The 23,209-nt window shown below is 38.6% G+C and overlaps 1 protein-coding gene across 6 annotated transcripts in view; it reads left to right on the top strand.

Moving 5' to 3' along the window:
• tbc1d22a (TBC1 domain family, member 22a) overlaps window positions 1–23,209 on the top strand; it is a 414,172-nt gene that overhangs the window by 112,908 nt on the left and 278,055 nt on the right. For 2 of the 6 annotated variants that reach the window (XM_043713710.2, XM_043713705.2), the window contains exons 6-8: window positions 7,543–7,671; window positions 9,032–9,094; window positions 11,167–11,232. In XM_043713710.2, the coding sequence (XP_043569645.1) occupies window positions 7,543–7,671; window positions 9,032–9,094; window positions 11,167–11,232 (258 nt within the window). The remainder of the gene's footprint in view (window positions 1–7,542; window positions 7,672–9,031; window positions 9,095–11,166; window positions 11,233–23,209) is intronic. The other 4 variants (XM_087999542.1, XM_043713709.2, XM_043713708.2 and 1 more) reach the window with 4 other exon arrangements.

Below are 23,209 nucleotides of genomic sequence, written 5' to 3'. Positions count from 1 at the left end.
AAAATTGAGGACCTAACAATAGACTAACAGTTAAAGCTGCTTTTAAAAAACACTGAAAAGCTAAGATGAGTGGCTAAGAAACACTGCAAATCACAATTAAACGCAAGTAGGAAAAAAACTGTTGCACTAAATCAGGAAATTTTACTTCATTGAGATCTGGGTTGGATTAAAGATGTCTCAAGATTTTGGGAGGAGGTAAGAAGATGAACAATGGGAAATTCCACAAGTATATATTCTGGAGAAGAACCTAGAGTACATTTATTCAATTATTAATTTTTAATCACCTGGAATCTGGAGAAGATATGCATATCAGATGAACTAGTTGTCATTCAAAAGACACAAAAGCACTGTTCAGACAAGTGTTGATCATAGTATTGCTGAATGAAGGAAAGAAGGAAATATTGCTCTGAAGTGAAAAGTTCAAAGCCAATGGTAAAAGAACTAGAAAGAGGAGGAAGAGAAAGGAATCTCTGATGAGATTGCAGGATTTTTCTAATGTCCTTTGACTATGTGGTTGCAATGTTGCAACTTGTCTGTAATGCTCTTATCTAAACTTGGATGTGCTCATAAAACAGCAAAAGAATGGCATTCAGGGAAACAAGGTCTTGAAGGTCATTTTAGCAATGTGAGAGACTCAGTCATTCCATTTGAAATTGCAAGAAATAGGGATGGAGAATGTCAGTTTTCATGTAGAATGACCAAGTGTGAAACCTTTGAAGATCAGATGTGGTAAATGTTGTTAAACTTTGTGGAGAAATGACAAAATTGAGGTGACTTATAGTCTTTTAACTCTTACTGAGAGCCAACTTAGATCAGGAATAGTTCTCTCATAACTTTTGTTTGTTGAGTTCAAGCTAGCCAATTTTATAATGCTCAATTTGGATTTGCAAGATTTATGCAACCATCCATAGGAGAAAAAGTTGCCCCAGAAGATTGCCTTCATCCAGATAGCCTACATAATTTCAATAACCCTTAGCTATGCTATGAATATCTTAGATTTTTTTTAGGTGCAGGTTTTCTTTCTTCAGAAAATACACTTCCCCACGTATTGAGGTGTATAAGACATTAGGGTTTGTTTCAGTTGTGACAGAAAAAATTAAAATTAGATAGTTTACTAATTTTTCCATGTTATTAACAAAATATACTTTACGTGAATAAGTATATGGATATACTAAAATTATCAAAGGGTATCTTACCACATCTGTTAGAATATAGTTTGATGTCACATAGCTATTAGAGAATATGTAAGTATATCTAAGAATAAAATATCTAACATTGTCTAAGAATAGAATATCCATCAACTTTTATAGATTTCCCTAAATCCCCAAGTGAGTAAGCTATCTTCTCCCAATACAAGAAAATATCTTTTGAGAATTATTACCTGAGGATTTCCAATACTTCTGAAATTTTAATGAAAGGGAATTTGTCAAAATATTATTTTGACCCTTGTTTTGCTAATGTGGTTCTTGCTTCAACCCACTTTGAAAGATGGGGAATGTGGTGGGGTGATAAAGGTTTTTTTTAAAAAATTGATCTATAAGTTTTAAGGTTTGGTAAAATTGTTGAATATTTGATCAGGATACAGTTTGAAAATTGAAATAGTGTACATGATGTCTTTTGAGATGCTAGGATGCTTAAAATCTCATTTGAAGGGTTCTGTTGGTCGGGGAAGTAACATCTGGGAGTGGTGATAGATATGTCTGGACTATTTCATATATTCACCCAAATGTAAGGGAGCTTAACAAATGTAAATGGACTCATTTAAATCCATGGTTTAATTGGGTTATGTAATTATCTTTTGGTCATGTTTCTGCTATCGCAAAGCTTGCTTCGTAACTTCTGTCAAAAACGTGTTTTGTAATCTATATTGCAAGTATAACCAAAAGAGTTTTTATCAATATTAGTCTTAATGTCATCCTTAGTGAAACACTAACTAAAGTACTTTTTGAGGCTGTAGTGCTTAAGATTATAGTTACTATGTTAAACCCAGTGTCATATTGATATAGAGAAGCATGACTGTTAACCTCACATTTAGTTTCACTTCACAAAGTAGTTTTAATTTTTATTAGTGGAAAAATGTTTGAATCTAACCTGACAGATTGTTAACTTCAGTCACAGGCTCTGGATGTTTGAACATACTTTTGAGGGCAATTCGTGGCTTTGCTGCAGGGCTAGGCAAATGGGCCTTCAAGAAATAGAAGCTGGAGTTGGCCCATGCATGTGGTTGGCTCCGTAACTTTATCTATGTTTGTATGATCCTGAACATATAACAAGAGCGTTTGTTGTTCATTAGTGCAGTCAGTTTTGCTATGACGTGGTAGTTCCGTTCTTGTACAATCCCGTGGTATAAGAAAATCGCCTGATAGCACTATTTAAACTGATAGGGCAGGAATCATGTTATAACCAATACATGCTTTAAAAGTTTGCGCTTTAGAAACAGTGTCGTCAATCACATTTACTCTGAATCGCATTAATGAAACGTAGATTATAACACAATGACCTGTAGCTTGAGGAATTCCACAACTGATGGGTATCATGGAGACTGGAGTGTATTGTATTTAAGTTAATGCACTTCATTCCTTCTTTAATTTTGTTTCTTCTTAGTTGTGCCCTCTTTAGTTTTTATTTGATACTAGGGCAAAGGAGTGCTGCCTTTCTAGCTTATTTCAGAAAAGTAAGTGTTTTCTTTGCTGCAGATTGAGTTAGTCTTTGTAAGTTTTGTGCTGGTGTGATTCAAATTAGGAACTGAGAGTTAAGGTGGATTGTAAGGTTTTTTTTAACCCTTGCATTAGTTACGGTCATTGCTGGCAAGAATTTCTGGCTCTTCCCATTTGGTGTTCAAGAACTTCAATGCTGCACAAACCTAAACAACATGCAGTTAGAATAATGGCTTCTCCTATTCCTCTTTTTCCTTGACAATACCCAGTTTATGAGGATTGCTCTTATAATTAAGGAATTGTTTTTTTTAAAGTTGCATATTGCTGTCTGTTTTTTGAATGACTCTGTTTATTGTATCTGGAACATAGAACACAGAACAGAACAGGCCCTTTGGCCCTTGATGTTGCACCAACCTGTGAACTAATTGAAGCCCATCCCCCAACACTATCCCATCATTATCCATGTGCTTATCCAAGGACTGTTTAAATGCCACTAATGTGGCTGAGTTAATTACATTGGCAGGCTGGGCATTCCACACCCTTACCACTCTGAGTAAAGAACTTGCCTCTGACATCTGTCTTAAATCTATCACCCTTCAATTTGTAGCTATGCCCCCTCGTACAAGCCAATGTCATTATCCAAGGAAAATGACTCTCACTGTCCACCCTATCTCATCTTCTGATCATCTTGGGTGTCTCTATTAAATCCCCTCTTAGCCGCCTTCTCTCCTATGAGAACAGACCCAAGTCCCTCAGCCTTTCCTCATAAGACCTTCCCTCCAGACCAGGCAACGTCCTGGTAAATCTCCTCTGTACCTTTTCCAATGCTTCCACATCCTTCCTGTAATGGGGCAACCAGAATTGTACACAATATTCGAAGTGAGGCTGCAATTAACGTTTTGTACAATTACAGCATGACATCACTGCTCTGGACCTCAATCCCTCGAATAAAACCTAACACACCATATGCCGCCTTAACAGCACTATCAGCCTGGGTGGCAACTTTCAGGGATCTATGTACGTGGACACCAAGATCCCCCTGCACATCCACACTACCGAGAATCTTTCCATTGACCCAGTATTTTGCCTTCCTGTTATTCTTCCCAATGTAAATCACCTCATATTTATCTGCATTAAACTCCATTTGCCAACTCTCAGCCCAATTCTGCAGTTTATCCGAGTCACCCTGCAACCTGCAACATTGTTTTACACTATCCATCACTCCACCGACTTTAGTGTCATCTGCAAACTTACTAACCCGTCCACGTATGCCTGCATCCAAGTCATTTATAAAAATGACAAACATTAGTGGTCCCAAAACAGATTCTTGTGGCACACCACTAGTAACCTAACTCTAGGTTGAATACTTTCTATCAACCACCACTCGCTGCCTTCTTACAGAAAGCCAGTTTGCTAAATCACCCTCAATCCCATGCCCCTGCATTTTCTCCGAAAGCCTATCATGTGGAACTTTATCAAAGGCTTTACTGAAATCCATGTACACCATGTCAACTGCCCTACCCTCATCCATATGCTTGGTCACCTTTTCAAAAAACTGAGGATTATGACACATGATCTGCCCTTGATGAAACCCTTTTGACTATCTCCAGTCAAATTGTTGCTTGCTCGATGATTATAAATCCTATCTCTTGTAATCCTTTCCAAAACGTTTCCTATAACAGACATAAGGCTCACTGGTCTATAATTACCTGGGTCATCTCTACTTGCCTTCTTGAACAAAGGCAAGGGAACATCAAAAAAGGAACTTGATAAAAGTAGCAAAATAGATGAACATTTCAAATTGCTTAACCTTCTCTAGGAGAAAAATATTCTGCCAAGTGTTTGGAAGTGGTAATTAGGGCTGCATCAGTACTCAAACATCTGAGGAAATTTTTTTGTACTTTCTGCAGAAGGTTTTCCAAAATCTTTAACCAAATTGATCTGCACATATATTCTCATATATAATGTATGTAAAATATATTCTCCCTCATCAACAATAACTTATATTTATGTGTTGGCCTGGACTTGGCAGTTAGTGAATGAACAATGAGGATAATGGACCAAAGACAACTCGCAATCATTAAATGTCTGTAACAGGGTGTCATCATCTAACACCAATCACTGAGAACAAAATACGCCACACGGTGTCTCCTCAATCGACCTGATTGAAGAATTGTCACTAAGCGATGTAGTGTAAAAACCAAAAGTTATAAGTTGGAGTGTTTAACTTAATGTAAAATCATGTATTGTAGGCAAAAAGGAGATAAGGAATTCTGTGATAAGTGATAAGAGACAAAGAAAAGTGAAAACTTGCATGTTGTAAATCTCCATTAAAAATTAAAATTTGAGATTCCACTCTTGCAAAAAAGATTATTTCATTGGCTTTAATAATATTTTTAAGTGTTTAGTTTTGCAAGCCCTTGTTGTTTTTCTGATGGGTTTAATGGGTAACCAGTGAGTAAGGACAGCACTGTCACATCATTTCAATGATTTTAATCCTTAGTTTGGTCAAGAGCCTTAGAAGGGGTTTAGTTGGTGGGAGAGTGGAAGGTGGATCTTGGCACAGGTAGCTGATAGCCTCAATCTTAGAAACAAAGAAGACAAGCTATTTGCACTTGTTGTTGAAGGTGATGGTGTTCGTTGATTGCACAATGCTCAGAATCATTCACAACTCCTCATACTGAAGCCAGTGTTCAAGTGTAACAATACCTGCTTGAACTGATAAATACCAAATCACGTTTGTGCCATACAGTGCCTGACAGTAATTATCTCAAAGAAAAAATATAACACTTTTTCCCTTGACTTTAAATAGTATTGTTATCATTGAACTCTTTCTCCACTTTAAACATCTTGGGTGTTGATGTTGACCAGAAACTAAGTTTTATCACTCTGTATAAATACAATGTTTACAAGGGAAGGTAACAGACCTGGAATTCTGAGATGGATAACTCACCACCTGACTCCAAAAACTCTTCACATCAATTACAAAACAGAAATTGGAAATGTAATGGAATGTTCTTCAATTGTCTGGATGAGTGTGGCTCCAACACCATTCAAGATTTTCAACATTATCCAGTGCAAAACAGCCGACTTGATTGTCTCCCCATTCACTACCTTAAACATTGACTCTCTACCACCAATGCGCACTGGCAGCATAAAAGCTGCACTAAGTTTCCTTTCACACCTTTTAAAAGAGTCACTTTATCAACTGTTACGACATGAGGTAAACCCTCCTGCTTAATTTAAACCAGCAACACGGAAAAAATGTATCCTGTGCAGTAATCTGTGAAAACTCAAGATGCCAAGAACTATTTTTAAAGTAAAAATAAACAACTTTATTTCTTAAAATACAACAGAGAAATAATTAACTTATAACTATTTACAACTCCTTTCTCTAACCTATCTTTTACTTTCCCCTCTACAATACTGGTCTGATAAAAATCCAGTTACAGGTTACAAAACAAAACTATTTATCTCAAAACCAGGCAGCTTTCGGTTCTTCTTTGTATTCCTGTGTCTTTTCTTCTTGGGGATTCTGCTTCACAGGTTACTGATCGATAAAGATACCTTTAAGAGAGTTATTTTTCAGGCAGTCTTTATATGCTGGTGGCTTGGCAGTTCTCCTCTCCACTGTTCGTTTTTCCCTGATCTTATCCCAAAGTATTGTACTGTATCATTGGCTTTTAAGATTGTCAATATACTAAATTCAAACTTGATTGGAATTGGTATTTTTAGGGGTATAATTTAAACTGATTGGCCTAATTTGAATCTGTTGAGTCGTTTCCAGGCAACCCACCTCATCTAGCTTTCGACCAAGTGTTACATTGTTACCTTATTGAGAATACTTTGTGCTGTCATGTAGTTCTGCTAGCTTCTAACTCTCTTAAAGGTACACTACATTCATAACACAACTGGAAGGACAAAAGTAGCAGATGCATGGGAGCACCACCTCGACAAGTTCAGTTCTGAGCCCCATACCGTCCTGACTTCACATTCTATTGCTGTTCCTCCATTGTTGGCTCAAAATGGTCAAGCCCCTTTCCCATCAGCACTGTGCATGCATGTGCACCACTTGAATGATAATGGTTAAAGAAGACTGTTCATAACCATCTTCTCAAGGACATTTAGGGATAAGCAGCTATGCTGATCTTGCCAAAAATATCTACATCACATGACAAAAAAAGTTGTGGATATGAAGCAAGGCCATGGAGGAACTTATGGATGAAATTGATGTTGTGGATTGGAACTCATATCTGAAGTGGTTGGGTGGGTGGAGATTTGGTGGGAGAGCGAATTTACTGGAGGTAGTCTGTCTGCTTTCAAAAAAAAAAGGAGGAATGAAACTCTGAAAACCAATGTGTACTGTGCTGTGACAGCAGAGACAAAAGCACTGGAGAATGTATTAAACACCCAGTGGTTAATGTCAGGTATAATTTGTAGATTTGGACCAAATCATTTTGTTGCCACACGAAGGGTTGGACCAAGGAGTTCAATTTTTGTTTGCTCAAAAAAGTTGACATTTTGTAGGTCAAAAACATCCGGAAAAGTTCCGAAAATAATATGCATAAGATCGTGTTGAACACAGAAGTCAGAGGAAACATGTCATAAAGGGAGCATTGGACAGTAAAATGAGTAAGGTCCCAATATGGCTCTCTTAGTGAAGAGGCTGTGGAGTAATTAGCACTGTTCTTTTTCAATGAAGCAGATTAGTCCCATTTGAAGGAATCTTCTAAAGCCTTGGGTTGAAAATGACTTCATATGTTGATTCTCTTCGCAAATGTCCATAGTTTAGATCAAATTAATTGTTTGAGCTGCAAGTAATTTGTTTGTTCAACTTCATGTTCACTGGATGCAAATATACTCATTTGCTGTGCTTTATTTTCAGGGTTACTTACCTGCAAATGCAGAAAGGAGAGAAAGCACATTACAGCGGAAGCGAGCGGAGTACTTTGCTTTTATCGAACAATATTACGACTCTAGAAATGATGAGCACCATCAAGATACTTATAGACAGGTATTTCAATTGAAAATGTTTTGTTGCACCTTTTCTGAGTGAAATATAAATGTTGTGTATGTAATTTGTCTCCACCTTTCTCATTGTTAAAAATCACACAACACCAGGTTAGTGTCCAACAGGTTTAATTGGAAGCACACTAGCTTTTGGAGCACTTCCAATTAAACCTGTTGGACTATAACCTGGTGTTGTGTGATTTTTAACTTTGTACACCCCAGTCCAACACCGGCATCTCCGAATCATTTCTCATTGTTAACCTCTTGTGGTTAAAAGTTTGCATTTACGGTTGAATTTAACATCTCAGCAAGAACTTGTAACTATACAGTGCCTTCAGGGTAGGTTGCAATGATGGTCTGGGCGCTACTGCATATCAGTGAGACCAGTGGTGATGGATGAAGACAACTTGATGTGGTTTCGGAAATAAGCAGCTGATTTTTGGATGAGCTCAAGCTTTGGGAGGGCAGAAATTTGGAATAGTTAATTCTGGAACTAACAAAAACATATGTAAGTTTTCAGTAGCAAGTAGGCGCAAACACAAAACCAGCCTTGTCACAGCGGTTCACAGAGGCGATTTTTGTGATAGAACGAAAGAATCAGAAGCTCAGCTTGAGATCGAATTGAAGATCAAGACTGTTAATACTGTACATCAAGCAGAGCTCTATTTCGATATCATTTCGAGTCTGATTCCCAAGTTGGAGTTAGATTTCAAAGTTGTAATGATCTTGAGGTTTTCAAAGTATGGTAAATGTTGCTATGACTACACCAACAATACGCTGAGCAAATGCTTAGTAAGATATGGATGACACACATGATTATGGGGAGGTTCACATGATTGCAATAGTCTAATGTAGTCAACATGTAAAATTGCTTTGAACTATTAAGTCACTTGTGGTTCAATAAGGCCAACCACCATACTCTGAATGTAATCACCTTTCAATCAGAATATTTTCACTCAAAATATTAAATTTAAAATTGGACTCTTCGATTACCAATCAAGGAGGACATATTTCTTCAAGTGCAGTGTTTCTCACACTATTTCAACTAAAGGCAAACTGTGTTCCATTTCCCATGTCTTGCAAAATATTATGAAAAGTGAAGTTTATTTTTATTAGCAATGGCTGCATTAAAGTGAGCAGAAAAATTTGCTCAGAATTTGCTGCAGTTGCACAGGTAGAGTTAATGCCATTTCATGCCTGACAAAAATTGACACTCTTAGATGTTCATTTCGTATGTTGGAGTAATGATTGGACTGCAAGTTAGTATTTAAGAGCCATTAGATTTTTGATATTTAGGTTCAGAAAATGGAAAAATGTTTCAGACAACTTTCTCCTGAAACTTCACTGTTTTTCTAAACCATCAGATTGCCATAGATATTCCTCGTATGACTCCTGAGAGTTTAATACTACAACCAAAAGTAAGAGAGGTAAGAGCTTTTGGAAATAAAGTAAATAAAATATTTTCCCTGCCTCATCCATCAGTTTCACAACTAAAACTTTAGTGGATGGCTGTATGATTTGTTTTTTGCAGAGCTGGGTTTATCATTTGACCAATTGTTTTACTTAAAGTCAATGTGATGTATTGTTTGTCATACTTCAAAATTGGTATAAATATTACATTATTTAACATGTATTAATGATGAAATATGATTTGAGAGTCATCCACAAAATTAGTACAGGACTGCCTATTTGAGGTTGATTTGATAAATTAATTTTTTCTTTCTGACCAGTTGTCATTCTAAAGACTAAACTACAGGTCAAGCACAAGAACTGTCTCTCTGCTTTTAGTAACACTGACCTATGTGGCAGTCTGACATGCTGGTGTTGGTAGGAAAATTGCAGTTCTGGATCAGCCTGCTCCACTTCGCCGAAATTGCAAAAGCCTGTGCTACATCTATCATAATTTTGGTTGGTGTAAATTTCTATGAATGGATAATTTCAATTGATAATGGACATTCTCATTGAATTCAGGGTATGACCACAGAATGAAGCTCAGATTTAGAGAAACCTTTTCTATGTTTTAACTGTGCTTGGGACATGTCTTCCCCCATTTACTATCTCAGTTTGAGTAAAAAGAATATTTGAGAGCTGTTTTGCTGATTGCAAATTGTACGCCTTTGGATTTTGTTGTATTAGTACTGCAAGCATTGAAGAGTGTATTGCCTGCTTTGAATAGCAAAGCCATGGAAGCTTTGGTTTATTGTGCCTTTTCGGCAGGAAATGGAGAAAGCAGAATGTGTCACTTATCAATCTGCAACTGTTATCAGTATCCCCCCAGAATAGTTGGATCTTCGCAATTTGTTTAAAAAAAAATGGAAGATGATCTCTTCCACTACCAGAGGTGTCTTTGGGGCCATAGACAGTTTCCATTATGGGTTAGTTGTAGAAAATGGAAGAGTAGTTATTATTAGGCTTTATGTTGTCCTTTGGAGCATAAAGATACCACTTTGGAAGCAGAACTCTACCTTTTAATGCTGTTGATTTATATGAGCAAGTGGATGAGTGACAGCAAAGCTAACATTTCACGAAAAATGCAATTACAAAGTAAGATAGGAAATGTAGCTTTAAACCTTCATTTTTACCTTGAATTCCAAGAACTAACTTGGGAGTATTTCCTCTTACTAAAATTATCACTTAATTTCCCCTGTATATAAATGCGTGCATACGTACATGCATATGTGTGCACTTTTTGTGTAGAAATTGACAAACTTTATAGTTGAATGATGGACGAAGTTCACTATTGGACTTGCAGTTTACAGGTTCCAGTTTTCGATGTTCAGTTAACAATCAGAATCATGCTAAGCAGGAAGATTGCATTTCAAAATGAAGCAAAAAAGATACTCTGCTGTCAACCATTTGCAATTTTATTTTCTGTCAAAGTGATGTGGAAAACCTATGTTGTTGTACTCACCTGAAGTAAAGGAAAAAATGATCAAATGCAGTTCAAGAAAAAAAAACAATTTCCAGTGGAAATCTGGATCCAGGTCAGAATGGTACTGCTCCTTTGCTTTGTCCTTGCCCATCAAATTCATTCGAATGTACACGTGCTTTTATCGTCTGTTGATACAGCACGTAACTTATCCTTGATATTTTTATAATTTTGTGATATATTCTCAGAATGCTTTCAGAGTATCAGAACATTTTCTAATTGTGCAGTACGTGGATGATTCTTGAAACTGTTTTGTATGAAAATGATTGGAATATGTACATACTTATGAAGTATTGGTATTTTTGATTTACTCAGCTCTGCAAACACAGTAGGCATGACCAAAGCTTGGATTCCGAGTTGTTAGGTTGGTTCTGTTGCTAAATGTATTCAAGGAAGATTTAACCTTGAATTGTGACTCCTCAAAATTTTGAGCATTCCTGAAAACGGAACTACATTCCACAGCTTGGAATCCTTGGCTTTGAGCCCCAGCTAAACGCTAGCAATTGTCTTGACTGGCTGCACCACTAGTAATAATTTGGCCTCTGCTACTTGTTTTCTCTTTATTCACAGATTCATATTGATATTCCAAGAACTAATCCTCTTATTCCTCTCTTTCAACAAGCTTCTGTGCAAAAGGTGAGAAAATTGATAAATGATCGACCAGTGGTGCTTGAGTGGTGTAATGAGAAGAAACACTGATTCCACTGTATAATTCACTCTTTTAGCTAACTAGTTAGAAATTCACACTTGTGTGATTATTTGATTATCGCTTGCGTTGAGCAAACTTGGAAAAAGCTGAATAGTGTTAACCTACCCTGTTCCATTTCATTTTGGCTGGAGAATCAAGTTGATCTTGCACTTCTTCATTCACTGCTGGTCTATCGAGCTGCCTGCTGCACATGACACTTTCCATAATATTGGCAATGTTAACTTAAATAAACATTCTGCATCGAGTAGGAAGAGTTTTTAATGTGTCACTGAATTTAACTAGTGCATCAACTCATTGAACTAAATTAGAAGGTTAAAATTACAGTTTATGCCTTTCTTCACTTGATTAATTTGACCTTGACACTAGTTTTACAGTAAAAATAAACCAAGTTATGTTTTTATGTTTGTTCCTTTATTTGTTTTTTTTATTTCTACTGTTGGTGACTTAAGATGTGGGAAAGATTTGTGCAAAGAGCCATCAGCAAAATTGTTTCATTGAAAATATTTTTGAGTGGTGCTTTATCCAGGCATTCTTTCAATTTGTCTTTTCACTGTGGCAATAGGCTAATTAGAATGATTTTACTTGGAAATTCATCTGTATTCCAGTAACGTGTCAGAGTTAACCTGAGCAGCGGTTCTAATTAGTTGTCTTTCGGCACTGAACAAAGCCTGGTATTGAGGGAACTTGTCTCCTGATACTTTAATGAGACCAAGCAAAGCTTCTATATTAAAGTAATTGAACATTTCTGCATGCAGTTCATTTAGTGTACTTAGAAATTGTTAGTTTGTTTTTGCATCTTTGAAAAGTATGGTGTTTAAAGATAGATAAATCATTTAACTTCAAACTGTTGAAGCTTCCACCTGTTTAATGATTGACCCTCTTGTCACGATACTCCTGCAGCTGTTGGTTTTACATAACCACTCCTTTACACCTTACTTTGCATCTGTTTTGGTTAATTACTTTGTTATGACCATGGCTTTTCTCATACCCAAAGGGTACAGGGTTGAGGGTGTCATGCACATTGATTTAAGCCATTCATTCAATCTCATTGAAGTGCGAAAGAAAAAAAACTGAAAGAATTGTGGATTCTGGAAATGAGAAGGAAAAATACAAATTGCTGGGAAAACTTAATAGGTCTGGTAGCATTAATTAGCAGTTAATATTTCGGGTCCAGCAATCCTCCTTTAGTTTGAATATTTCTGAACGTGAAGTCTGATTTCTCTCCACAGATGCTGCTGGAACCACTGAGTTTTCCTAGCAATTTGTATTTTGCTTGTTTTGGGTCCAGTGACCCTTCTCTAGTTTGAATGTTTCTGAACATGAACTCTGATTTCTCTCACTTGAAGTGCTTTTTTAATGAATGGAATATGGGTACTGCTAATAAGGCAATCTTTAATTTTCCATTCCCGATTAATGATTGAGAAAGAAGTGGTGAGCTGCCACTTTGAATGGTTCCTGTGAATTTGGTGTTATATATCTTCAGTGGTTAGACAGAGAGTTGAATTTTGACCCAGTGACTATGAAGGAAAGGCAATATATTTCCAAATCAGGTTGGTTGTATTACTTGAAGTGGCTGGATTGTCCTGAAGTGAATAAACTTGTTTCTTTGGAAAATGTTTTCTTTCAATTAGTGTGCACTTTCTTTTCCAAATCGCACTCATTGAATCTCGAATTACTGCTGCAGCATTGCTAATCCAATTTACGTATGCCATTTACTGATGTTGCAACTCATGGAATTGGAAATCAGACACCACTGTTTCTTGAGTCAACACATATGAAAAGACTTGTTCAAGCTATCCAAAGTCCCCAATTTATTTGACCAACTCAGGCTAAAAGAAAACACTCACAGGCTTCTGTATTGACCTCAAAACAATTGACTTCAATCAACAGCAATTAGGAAATATGTATTGCTGACTTATTCTGTACAAGTTAAGATTGCACCTTTTAAATTCTCCCCTTCACAAATGGACGGACAGACAAAAAGACATAGATATGAAGGATAGAAAAAGCAAAGAAAATCAGGGAAGCAGTTTGATGAGCACATGAATTGAAGTTTTTATTTCTGTGCTTTCCAATTCCTTTCTAGTCTTTGTTATGGATACAAGGTTGTATGCACATCAATTCTGATTTGTCTTCGCTGGTTGCAAATTTATTCTTTCACTGTCTGTGGATGTGTTTTATTCTTCCTTCAGAGAGTTTTAAGAGTACGGTCATTAGAAATTTGTTGCTGTTACTGGATACTTTCTGGTACCTCTACACGGGAGAGAAGCACAGAGAGAGATTTTTAGATGCTTGTTTTCTGCAGGCTGAGTGTTTCTCTGATACAGTGGCCCCGCACAAACGACAGCCATTTGGCCAGGAGGCACGCAAAATGTGTTGACAAGCAATTATCCTCTCAGTTCAGAACCCATAGGTCTGCTTTAGCTCTCGCTGTTTGATTTGATTTATGGTCATGTGTATTTATTACATATACAGTGAAAAGTGTTGTTCCATATCGCCACTCTCCAGGGCCATCTTACAACATAGAAAATAAACCAAAATGTAGAATATAAAGCCAGAAAAATTCAGAAAGCTAATCTTATAGTCTTATGCAAAAACATTAGTGGCTGTTTGGAACAGCTCCTGCTTGTAGCTCAGCCATGGACCTGGATCCCAGCTCCTCCACCCCGATGCCTGCAGACTCTGTTGCTAAACTGATGACACTGCTGCAACCGCGCTTAGCTGCTGGGACAAAGAGTCACCAGTCTCCAGTGCCATCTTACCTCCACCAATGCTGCTGTGGCCATGAGTTCACACAGGGCTGACCTCACCAATACAGCCGCCGCTGATGCTGCAGGATCCTGTATTGGTGCCATACTGATTGTCATTGCCACCTCTGCCATCAGCTGCCCGAGCCTAGCCATGGACCTGGAGCCTCGGCTCAGCCTGCGAGTCTGGACCGGACAATTAACCCTGGGAACTATTCCTCGCTCGCCATACGACCTCAGGCTGGAGTGGAGCTGCGTCTGCCTCATCCTACCATTGTCGCTGCTGCTAGGCTCCTTCTCCTTTGTCATTTACTCAGCCTCGCTATTCCTCAGGTCTGCACCACTATCTTCATTTGTCATTCTGTGCAGGGCATGCTCTCGCCAATGCCACTGCAACTGAGGCAAAAAAGTAAGAGAACAGACTTTAAAGAAGAAAAAGCAAAATTAAAAGAAAGGTAAAAAGGGCTCAGCCCAATCGCTGCTCCTCTGCCGCCACCGTCTTGAAATATCCACTGTTCGAGGAAAGCTATGTTGTTTACAATTTTGAATGTATTCCAGTAAACATGGTTTTTATCTTTGCACAGTTCCTTGAATTAAAACATAATCTTTCCCTTTTTATAGCCCATAGTCCAAACACAAAGAAAATAACCTAGACTTTGCACTGTGATCTTTTTAATTTCTGCAGACTCGGCACAGTGGAAAATATGTTTTTACCATGCTTGTTTTCTCTATGTCCATTTCTTCAATTCATTAAAGAAAGTGACAGAGGGACAGCAGCAAATTATAGACTAGTTAGTCTCAGAGCTGTCTGTTGTCAGGAAACAACTATAGTCTATAATTAAGGATTTGGTGCCTGAGCAGCTTACAAATCTTCAGCTGATTACAGTAAAAAGTAAACTGGCATAGATTGGTAAAGGGTCAATCATGCAGGATGAATCTAATGGATTTTTTTTCAGTAAGTGACTGAAGTCGTCAAGAAGGGGACTGTTAATGTATGTTAATACGTATGGACTTCCAAAAGACATTTGATAATTTTCTTAAAGAAACCAAGCCAAAATTGCAGCTTTTGGGATTGAACACAAATTACAGAATCAGCAGTACACAGTTAGTGATGACATGGGTTGTTTTAACTACATTCATTAAATACATAAATGATGGAGTAAAACGTGCATATCCAAGTTAGCCAAGGACGCTGCGGTTGAAAGCAGTGTAGATTTAAGTACAAAGCAAGATATTATTAACAGGGCAAATCAGTGGGAAAAATGTTGGCAAATGAATTTCAGCACATTTAAATTAGATCATTAGTTTTAGGCTGAAAAGAACTGGTCACAGAATTTTATAAAAGTAGAAAATGTAGGGCCTGCTGGCATTTGTAATTGAACTGTCATGGACTGATACACAAAGGAATCAGAAGGATTATTGGAATGCAGACTTTGATGTAACCCTGGCTTCTGTTGGGCTGCTAATCTCTTCCCATCTTAATTTGGCACATTGGCATGATCTTTAGGCCCTTGTCCACTATTACACAGATAGGTTGTAGAAAGGGCAAAGTTGGCTTCTTACCTGGTAATTGTGGATCAGGAACAGCAGTTATGCCATATCTTTTATGTTTTGCCATGTGTTTTTGAGAGGATGATGGCAGAGCATAGTTACAATGTGTATGTCTAATTGTGGAGCCTGTTATGCTGAACCTGTCTTGGGAAAAAAAATGATTGCATTAAATGATGGAATAAATTAGAATGTCACATGAATTCATAAAATAAGGCCATTCATTCCATCATTTAGCGTCATAGAGCTTTACAGCATGGAAACACCCTTCGGTCCAACTTGTCCATGCTGACCAAATATCCTAAATAAATCTAGTCCCATTTGCCAACATTCCCTTTAAATCTTTCCTATTCATGTAGTCATCCCGATGCCTTATAAATGTTGTTGTACCAGCCTCCACTACTTCCTTGGGCAGCTCATTCCATACATGTACCACCATCGGCGTAAAAAGATTGGCATTAGGTCTGATTTAAATCTTTCCCCTTTTACCTTAAACATATGTCCTGTAGTTATAGACTCCCCTACTCTGGGGAAAAAACCTTGTCGATTCAACCTATCTATGCCCCTCTATTTCGTAAACCTCTATAAGGTCACCCCTCAGCTTTCGAAGCTGCAGGGAAAATAGTCCCAGCCAATTCAGTCTCTCCCTCTTGCTCAAGCTCTCCAACCCAGGAACCATGCTTGTAAATCTTTTCTGAACTCTTTCAAGTTTCACGCATTCTTCCGAGAGCAGGGAGACCAGAGATGCACACAGTATTCCAATAGTGGCCGAACCAATTTCCTCCCAACATGACCTCCCAACTCCTAAACGCAGAGCACTGACCCATAAAGGCAAGCATACTAAAACTCATCTTCACTACCCTATCTACCTGCGACTCTACTTTCAAGGAACTATGAACCTGCACTCCAAGGTTGCTTTGTTCAGTAACACTCCCCAAGACCTTAGCATTAAGTGTGTAAGTTGTGCCCAGATTTGGCTTTCAAAAGTGTAGCACCTCACATTTACCTAAATTAAACTCCAACTACTACTCCTTGGCCCATTGGCCCATCTGATCAAGATTCCGTTGTACTCTGAAGTAAACTTCTTCGCTGTCCACAACACTTCCAATTTTGTTGTCATCTCAAAATTACAAGCCACCTATGTTCACATCCAAATCATTTATGTAAATGACAAAAAGCAGTGGACCCAGCATCGATCCTTGTGGTACACCACTGGTCACAGGCCTCCGTTCTGAAAAGCAGCCCTCCACCACCACCCTCTGTTTTTTACCTTGGAGCCAGTTCTGTATCCAAGTGGGTAGTTCTCCCTGTATTCCCTATGACCTAATTTTGTTAACCAGTTGACCATAAGGAACCTTGTCAAGCATCTTACTGATGTTAATATAGATTGTGTCGACCACTCTGACCTCATCAGTTCTCTTTGTTAATTCAAAAAACTCAATCAACTTCGTGAGCCACGATTTTTCCACGTACAAAGCCATGTTGACTATCCCACATCAGTTCTTGCCTTTCGAAATTCATGTAAATTGTGTCCCTCAGAATTGCCTCCAACAAGTTTCCGACCACCGATGTCAGGCTCACGGGTCTAGAGTTCTCTGGCTTTACCTAACCACCTTTTTAAAATAGTGGCACGACGTTCGCTAACCTCCAGTTTTCTGGCACCTTATCTGTGACTATCGATGACGTGAATATCTCAGCAAGAGGCCCAGTAATAAATTCCCTAGCTTCCCACGGAGTTCCAGGGTGCACCTGATCAGGATCTGGAGATTTATCCATCTTTCTGCATCTTAAGGCATCCAGGACTTCCTCCTCTGCAATATGGACATTTTTAAAGATGTCACTATTTACTTCTCCATGTTCTCTCTCTTCCATATCCTTCTCCACAGTAAATACTGATGCAAATCCTCATTTAGTATCTCCTCCATCTCCTGTGGCTCCACACATAGGCGGCCTTGGTGATTTTCGAGGGGCCCAATTCTCTCCATTGTTACTCTCTTGTCCTTAATATAATCCCTTTGGATTCTCCTTAATCGTCTTTGGAAAACTATCTCCTGTCCCCTTTTTGCCCTCCTGATTTCTCTCTTGAGTATACATGTGCTACCTTTATACTTTTCTAGGGATTCACTCGATCTCTGCTGCCTAACCTTGCTAGCCAGTCTACCATAACGAACCTTGTCAAGCACCTTACTGAAGTCCATATAGATCTCTGATATATGCTTCCTTCTTATTCTTGACCAAAACCTCAATTTCTCTCAAAATTCAGATTTCTCTGCATCTACCAGCCTTTCCTTTCACCCTGACAGGAACATATTGTGGTGGACTTGTTACCTAATTTTTAAAGGTTTCTCATTTCCAACTGTCCACTTAGCCGTGAGCATCTAACCCACAACAATTTTTGAAAGTTCTTGCCTAATACCATTAAAATTGGCCTTTCTCCAATTTGATCCAGTCTATCCTTTTCTATCATGATTTTAAAACTAATAGAATTATGGTTACTGACCCCAAAGTGTCCCCCACTGACACCTCTGTCACTTGCCTGCCTTATTTCTCAAGAGTCGGTCAAAACTTCTCAAGAAGTTTTGCACCTTTGGAATAAGGTGGGTGAACTTGCAGCATTGATACCTGAGACTTTGATGTTGTGGCTATTTTGGAGACATGGTCAGAGCAGGGACAGGAATGGTTGCTGCAGGTTCCGGAGTTTAGATGTTTCAGTAAGATCAGGCAAGGTGATAAAAGAGGGGGAGGCGTGGCATTGTTAGTCAAGGGCAATATTACGATGGCAGAAAGGACGTTTGATGAGGACTTGTCTACTGAGATAGTATGGGCTGACGTTAGAACCAGGAAAGGAGAGGTCACCCTGTTGGGAAGTTTCTACAGGCCTCTGAAGAGTTCTAGAGATGTACAGGAAAGGATTGCAAAGATTATTCTAAATAAGAGCGAAAGTAGCAGGGTAGTTGTCATGGACTTCAACTTTCAAAATATTGACTGGAAACACTGTAGGTCATGTACTTCTAGATGGGTCAATTTTTGTCCAATGCGTGCAGAAGGGTTTCCTGATAAAGTATGTAGATAGGCCAACAAGAGGTGAGGCCATATTGGATTTGGTACTGGGTAATGAACCAGGCCACATGTTAGATTTGAAGGTAGGTAAGCACTTTGGTGATAGTGACCACAATTCAGTTATGTTTACTTTAGCGATGGAAAGGGATAGGTATATACCACAGGACAAGAGTTATAACTGGGGGAAAGCCAATTATGATCTGATTAGGCTAGATTTAGAGTCCACAGGATGGGGAAGGAAACTGCAGGGGATGGGCACAATTGAAATGTGGAGCTTGTTCAAGGAACAGCTACTGTGTGTCTTTGATAAGTATTACCTGTCAGGCAGGGAGGAAGTGGTCAAGGGAGGGAACTGTGGTTTACTAAAGAAGTCGAATCTCTCGACAAGATGAAGAAGGAAGCTTATGTTAAGATGTGACGTGAAGGCTCAGTTTGGGCACTTGAAAGTTACAAGTTAGCCAGCAAGCACCTAAAAAGGCAGCTAAGAATAGCCAGGAGGGAATATGAGAAGTCTTTGGCAGGTAGGCTCAAGGAAAACCCTAAAGCTTTTTATAGGTAGGTCAGGAACAAAAGAATGACTAGGATAAGATTAGGGCCAGTCAAGGACAGGAGTGGGAAGTTGTGTGTGGAATCCGAAGAAATAGCACCATAACATTTTGTGCATCTGAATTCAAGTTTAAAAAAAACAGTAAAATAAAGTTGGAATGAAAAGTTGTTATCCATAATGAAGAGCACAAAGCTTTTGGATTATTGTTTAAAAACCCAAGAAGTTCTCTTGTGTCATTCAGCATAGGAAACTGCTGCCCAAACCCAATCTTATATGTCTGTGACTCCAGTAAACAGCAACTTTGATTGGGCTATTTCTGAAATGTCAGACTCTGTCAAACGATTAAAACCATATTGTGTATTTAGCTTTGATTTTGCTCATTGCGTTTGGATGTACGAAACAAAACAGTGTGCATTCAAGCCAAGTCAACCTGGCAAAGTCTTGCTCAATAATCGGAGAATCAAAACCAAGGCTATGTTTGTGTCCAGTGCTGCTACTATTTGGAACATGGCACAATATCAGTGTGCTTCTTTTAAACTCAGTCCTTGTAGTATTGCAGGCTGATTCCTTAATAAGAGGTCAATACTTGATTAATCATCATGTAATCCATTCATTGAGTTGGTTGGGTTTTTTAAAAGTTTGAACACCATGAAGAATTTAAAATTGAAGCATGTGATACAATGAAACCTAAACCTTATCATTTAACTTTTTGAGATGGGAGAAAAACCTTTTGGCTGCTCTTTGATCAATATCTTCCACTAATTGTTTGGTATTTACTCCTTTGCATGAAAAGACATTTGAAGAGGTGTACTCTCCAATCAATGAGAGAACAATGCAGGATATGCATTAAGTGCTGTGTTTTGCTAAAGATACAATATCTTGACAGATACAATTGCACGTGCAATAATGGCAACCATTTCTTCATTAATACCACTCTTAGTCTTGCATTGGGAATAAATGGATAATTATATCAATGGCAAGTCAAGCAAATGTCTTGTTGGTCTTCATAAAACTGTACCTAAGCATGTCAGGCTCCTCCATTGAGAGATACTGTGGTATATGATTGGAAGAGATTGACCTAGGGAAATATTCTGGATCTCGTGAAGTCTCTCGGAATCAGGCTATTGCCTGCCTTCCCTTAGCTATTGAGTTAGTAGTCTTTCTATATTGAGCATCACTTGGAAGAAGCATCTAGGATAGCAAAGGTGCGGAATGCACTCTTGGGGGAGAAACCTACATGACAACATCTACATCCTCAATGATTTACAATTTACAGATTTTGTCCATAACTCTGTTGGCAGGAGTGGCCATCAGCTCTGACTTGTGGAAATGAAGTTCTGTTATTAATCTCGAAACATCCTCCATTGAGTTGAGTAGTATTGTTACTGGAGAAAGTGAGGTCTGCAGATGCTGGAGATCAGAGCTGAAAATGTGTTGCTGGAAAAGCGCAGCAGGTCAGGCAGCATCCAGGGAACAGGAGAATCGACGTTTCTGGCATAAGCCCTTCTTCGGGCATAAGCCATTCCTGAAGAAGGGCTTATGCCCGAAACGTCGATTCTCCTGTTCCCTGGATGCTGCCTGACCTGCTGCGCTTTTCCAGCAACACATTTTCAGCTAGTATTGTTACTGTTCAAAACTGGATAGCCCTCACTTTACCAGTGCCATGAAGCCAGACAACAAACCATTGTTCAACAAAGAGTGGAGAAAAACTTGCTAGGACAAGCACGTAGCATGGCTGAAAATGGTAATGCTACTGCACAAACCACGTGCTTGCTAAATATTAATGTTCCTTCTTTGGAAAAGTAAGTTATTCCATACCACTCCATATCAGATCAAAACTCTGCACTTGCTATCACATCTGTTTGGAAATGTTTGTGTTTGTTTCAGGAACTAAATAGATGAGATTCCATGAACATCTCCATTCTCTAATTACAGTTGAGTCAGCATGAGTGCAATTGGTAAGGCTGTGGTATCCACAACCACTTTCAGCCAAAGGTGCCAAATCAGTGATCCATCTTGGCCTCCTCATGAGGCCAAATATCTCCTTTTTGAGTCCACAGCTAGTTTGAGTTGTTGCAGGCAATAAAACAACAATGACAGCTTGCATTTATGTAGTGCATTTATTGTATCAAAATGTTCTAGGATATTTCACAGTAGCATTACTAAACTGAATTGGTCACAAATCCATGATAAATTCACATTAGGAGAGATGACCAAAATCTTTTACAGACCTACCTCTTTGACAATGAAATAAGAATCCAAGAACTGGTGGCTAGAGTAGGCCATTGGATATATTAAATATTGTCATTCAATAATATCATGGCTGATTTGAATTTTGGTCTTAAATCCATTTCTCCATCTGTCCATGATATTGTCAATCAAAATTCTGTTGAACATAGCTATGTTCCACTGAATATATTCAGTGATGCAGCCTTTCCAGCTCTCTAATCCCAACGGTTAACAACCCTGAGACAAGAAATTCCTCCTCATCTTCTAAAGTGAATACCCTTATTTTGAATCTATTCCCAAGATCTAACCTCCTTCAAGGGAGACGAGAGGTCTGGGTAGTTGTTTGTGGGGAGAGCATCCTCTCAGCAACATCTTTCAAGACTTCTGAAGTGTTTATGTTTTAATAAGGATACCTTTCTTGTTTTCTTAACTCTCTTCAGTATAGGCTCAACTTTTCCTCAAGAGACAACCCTTTCAGCTAGTGAACCTTCTCAGAATTGCTCCTAATGCAGGTGTCACCAATGTCCTATGTTGTTGAATTCTTGCACGTTGTCTCTCCTTTGGAGATAAAGATGGAGACTTGAAGGGTGGGAATTTTGGAGCATTGCATTTGGACAGTTGAAGGCAAAATGAGTGGTTAGATTCCCTACAGTGTGGAAACTGGCCCTTCGGCTCAACAAGTCCACACTGACCCTCCGAAGAGTAACCCACCCAGACCCATTTCCCTCTGACTAATGCACTGAACACTACGGGCAATTTAGAATGGCCAATTCACCTGATCTGAGTATCTTTGGACTGTGGGAGGAAACTGGAGTAACTGGTGGAAACCCATGCAGACATGGGGAGAATGTGCAAAATCCACACAGACAGTTGCCCAAGGCTGGAATCGAACCCGAGTCCCTGGTGCTGTGAGGCAGCAGTGCTAACCACTGAGCGACCATGCCCATAATTAATGGAGGAGTGCTGAGACCTTGAAAATCTGGGTTGGACTAAGATAAAATAATGGGGAGAAGTGTATCCATCGAGAGATTTGAAAACTAATATGAAGTTTTCAATTTGTGCTGGACCAGCAAACAGAGGATTGACTTGCGAACAACATGACATGCAAGTTAGGATATCAAGATTTGAATGAAGTTTATAGAAGGTGGAACAGTAGAGGTGGCCAGTAGAGCTTTGGATCATTCAAGTTTATCAGGAACTAAGACATGGGTGAATTTTTCAGTGCAGATTACCTGAGGCAGGGCATAGTTGTTGCTATTATGAAGGTGGAAATATTTGGCCTGAGCGATGACATGGATATGTAATTGGAAGCTGACCTGTCAGCCGAAGACGATGCTAAGATGATGAACAGTCTGGTTTAAGCTTGGATGTGTTCTGAATCCAGCTGATTTTATTACTGGGGAAGTCAGAACTCAGACTGAAATCTGGCTTGATAAATAATATTTATTTCTGTTTTAACAAGGTGGTATCTCGAGCACACAATGTTGCAGATTTAGTTTTAATAATAAAATTGAACTGTATTGAGCAAAAGAAATTGAGGTATAATAGAATAAACTAAACTGCTCACATATAATAAATATTTAAAGATTCTGAAACATGTTGAAAGTATAATCTCATTTATCCCCAAAGTACCCCTTTACAGATTCCCACCAGAGAGAATGTACTTTGAGATAATCTATTTTAAAAGAAAAACTAAGCTATCATCTTTTCTCAGAAGCAACTGCTTTATGCATCCAACTTCATCAAAACCCCTGCAGAATTTTCCGCCTGAAT

Source organism: Chiloscyllium plagiosum, unplaced genomic scaffold (assembly GCF_037043375.1).
Source record: "Chiloscyllium plagiosum isolate Xiang-an unplaced genomic scaffold, Cpla_swu_hap1 HiC_scaffold_23, whole genome shotgun sequence".
Lineage (NCBI taxonomy): Eukaryota > Metazoa > Chordata > Chondrichthyes > Orectolobiformes > Hemiscylliidae > Chiloscyllium > Chiloscyllium plagiosum.
The sequence above is the reverse complement of the archived record's forward strand: the minus strand, read 5'-3'. Positions and strand labels throughout refer to the sequence as shown.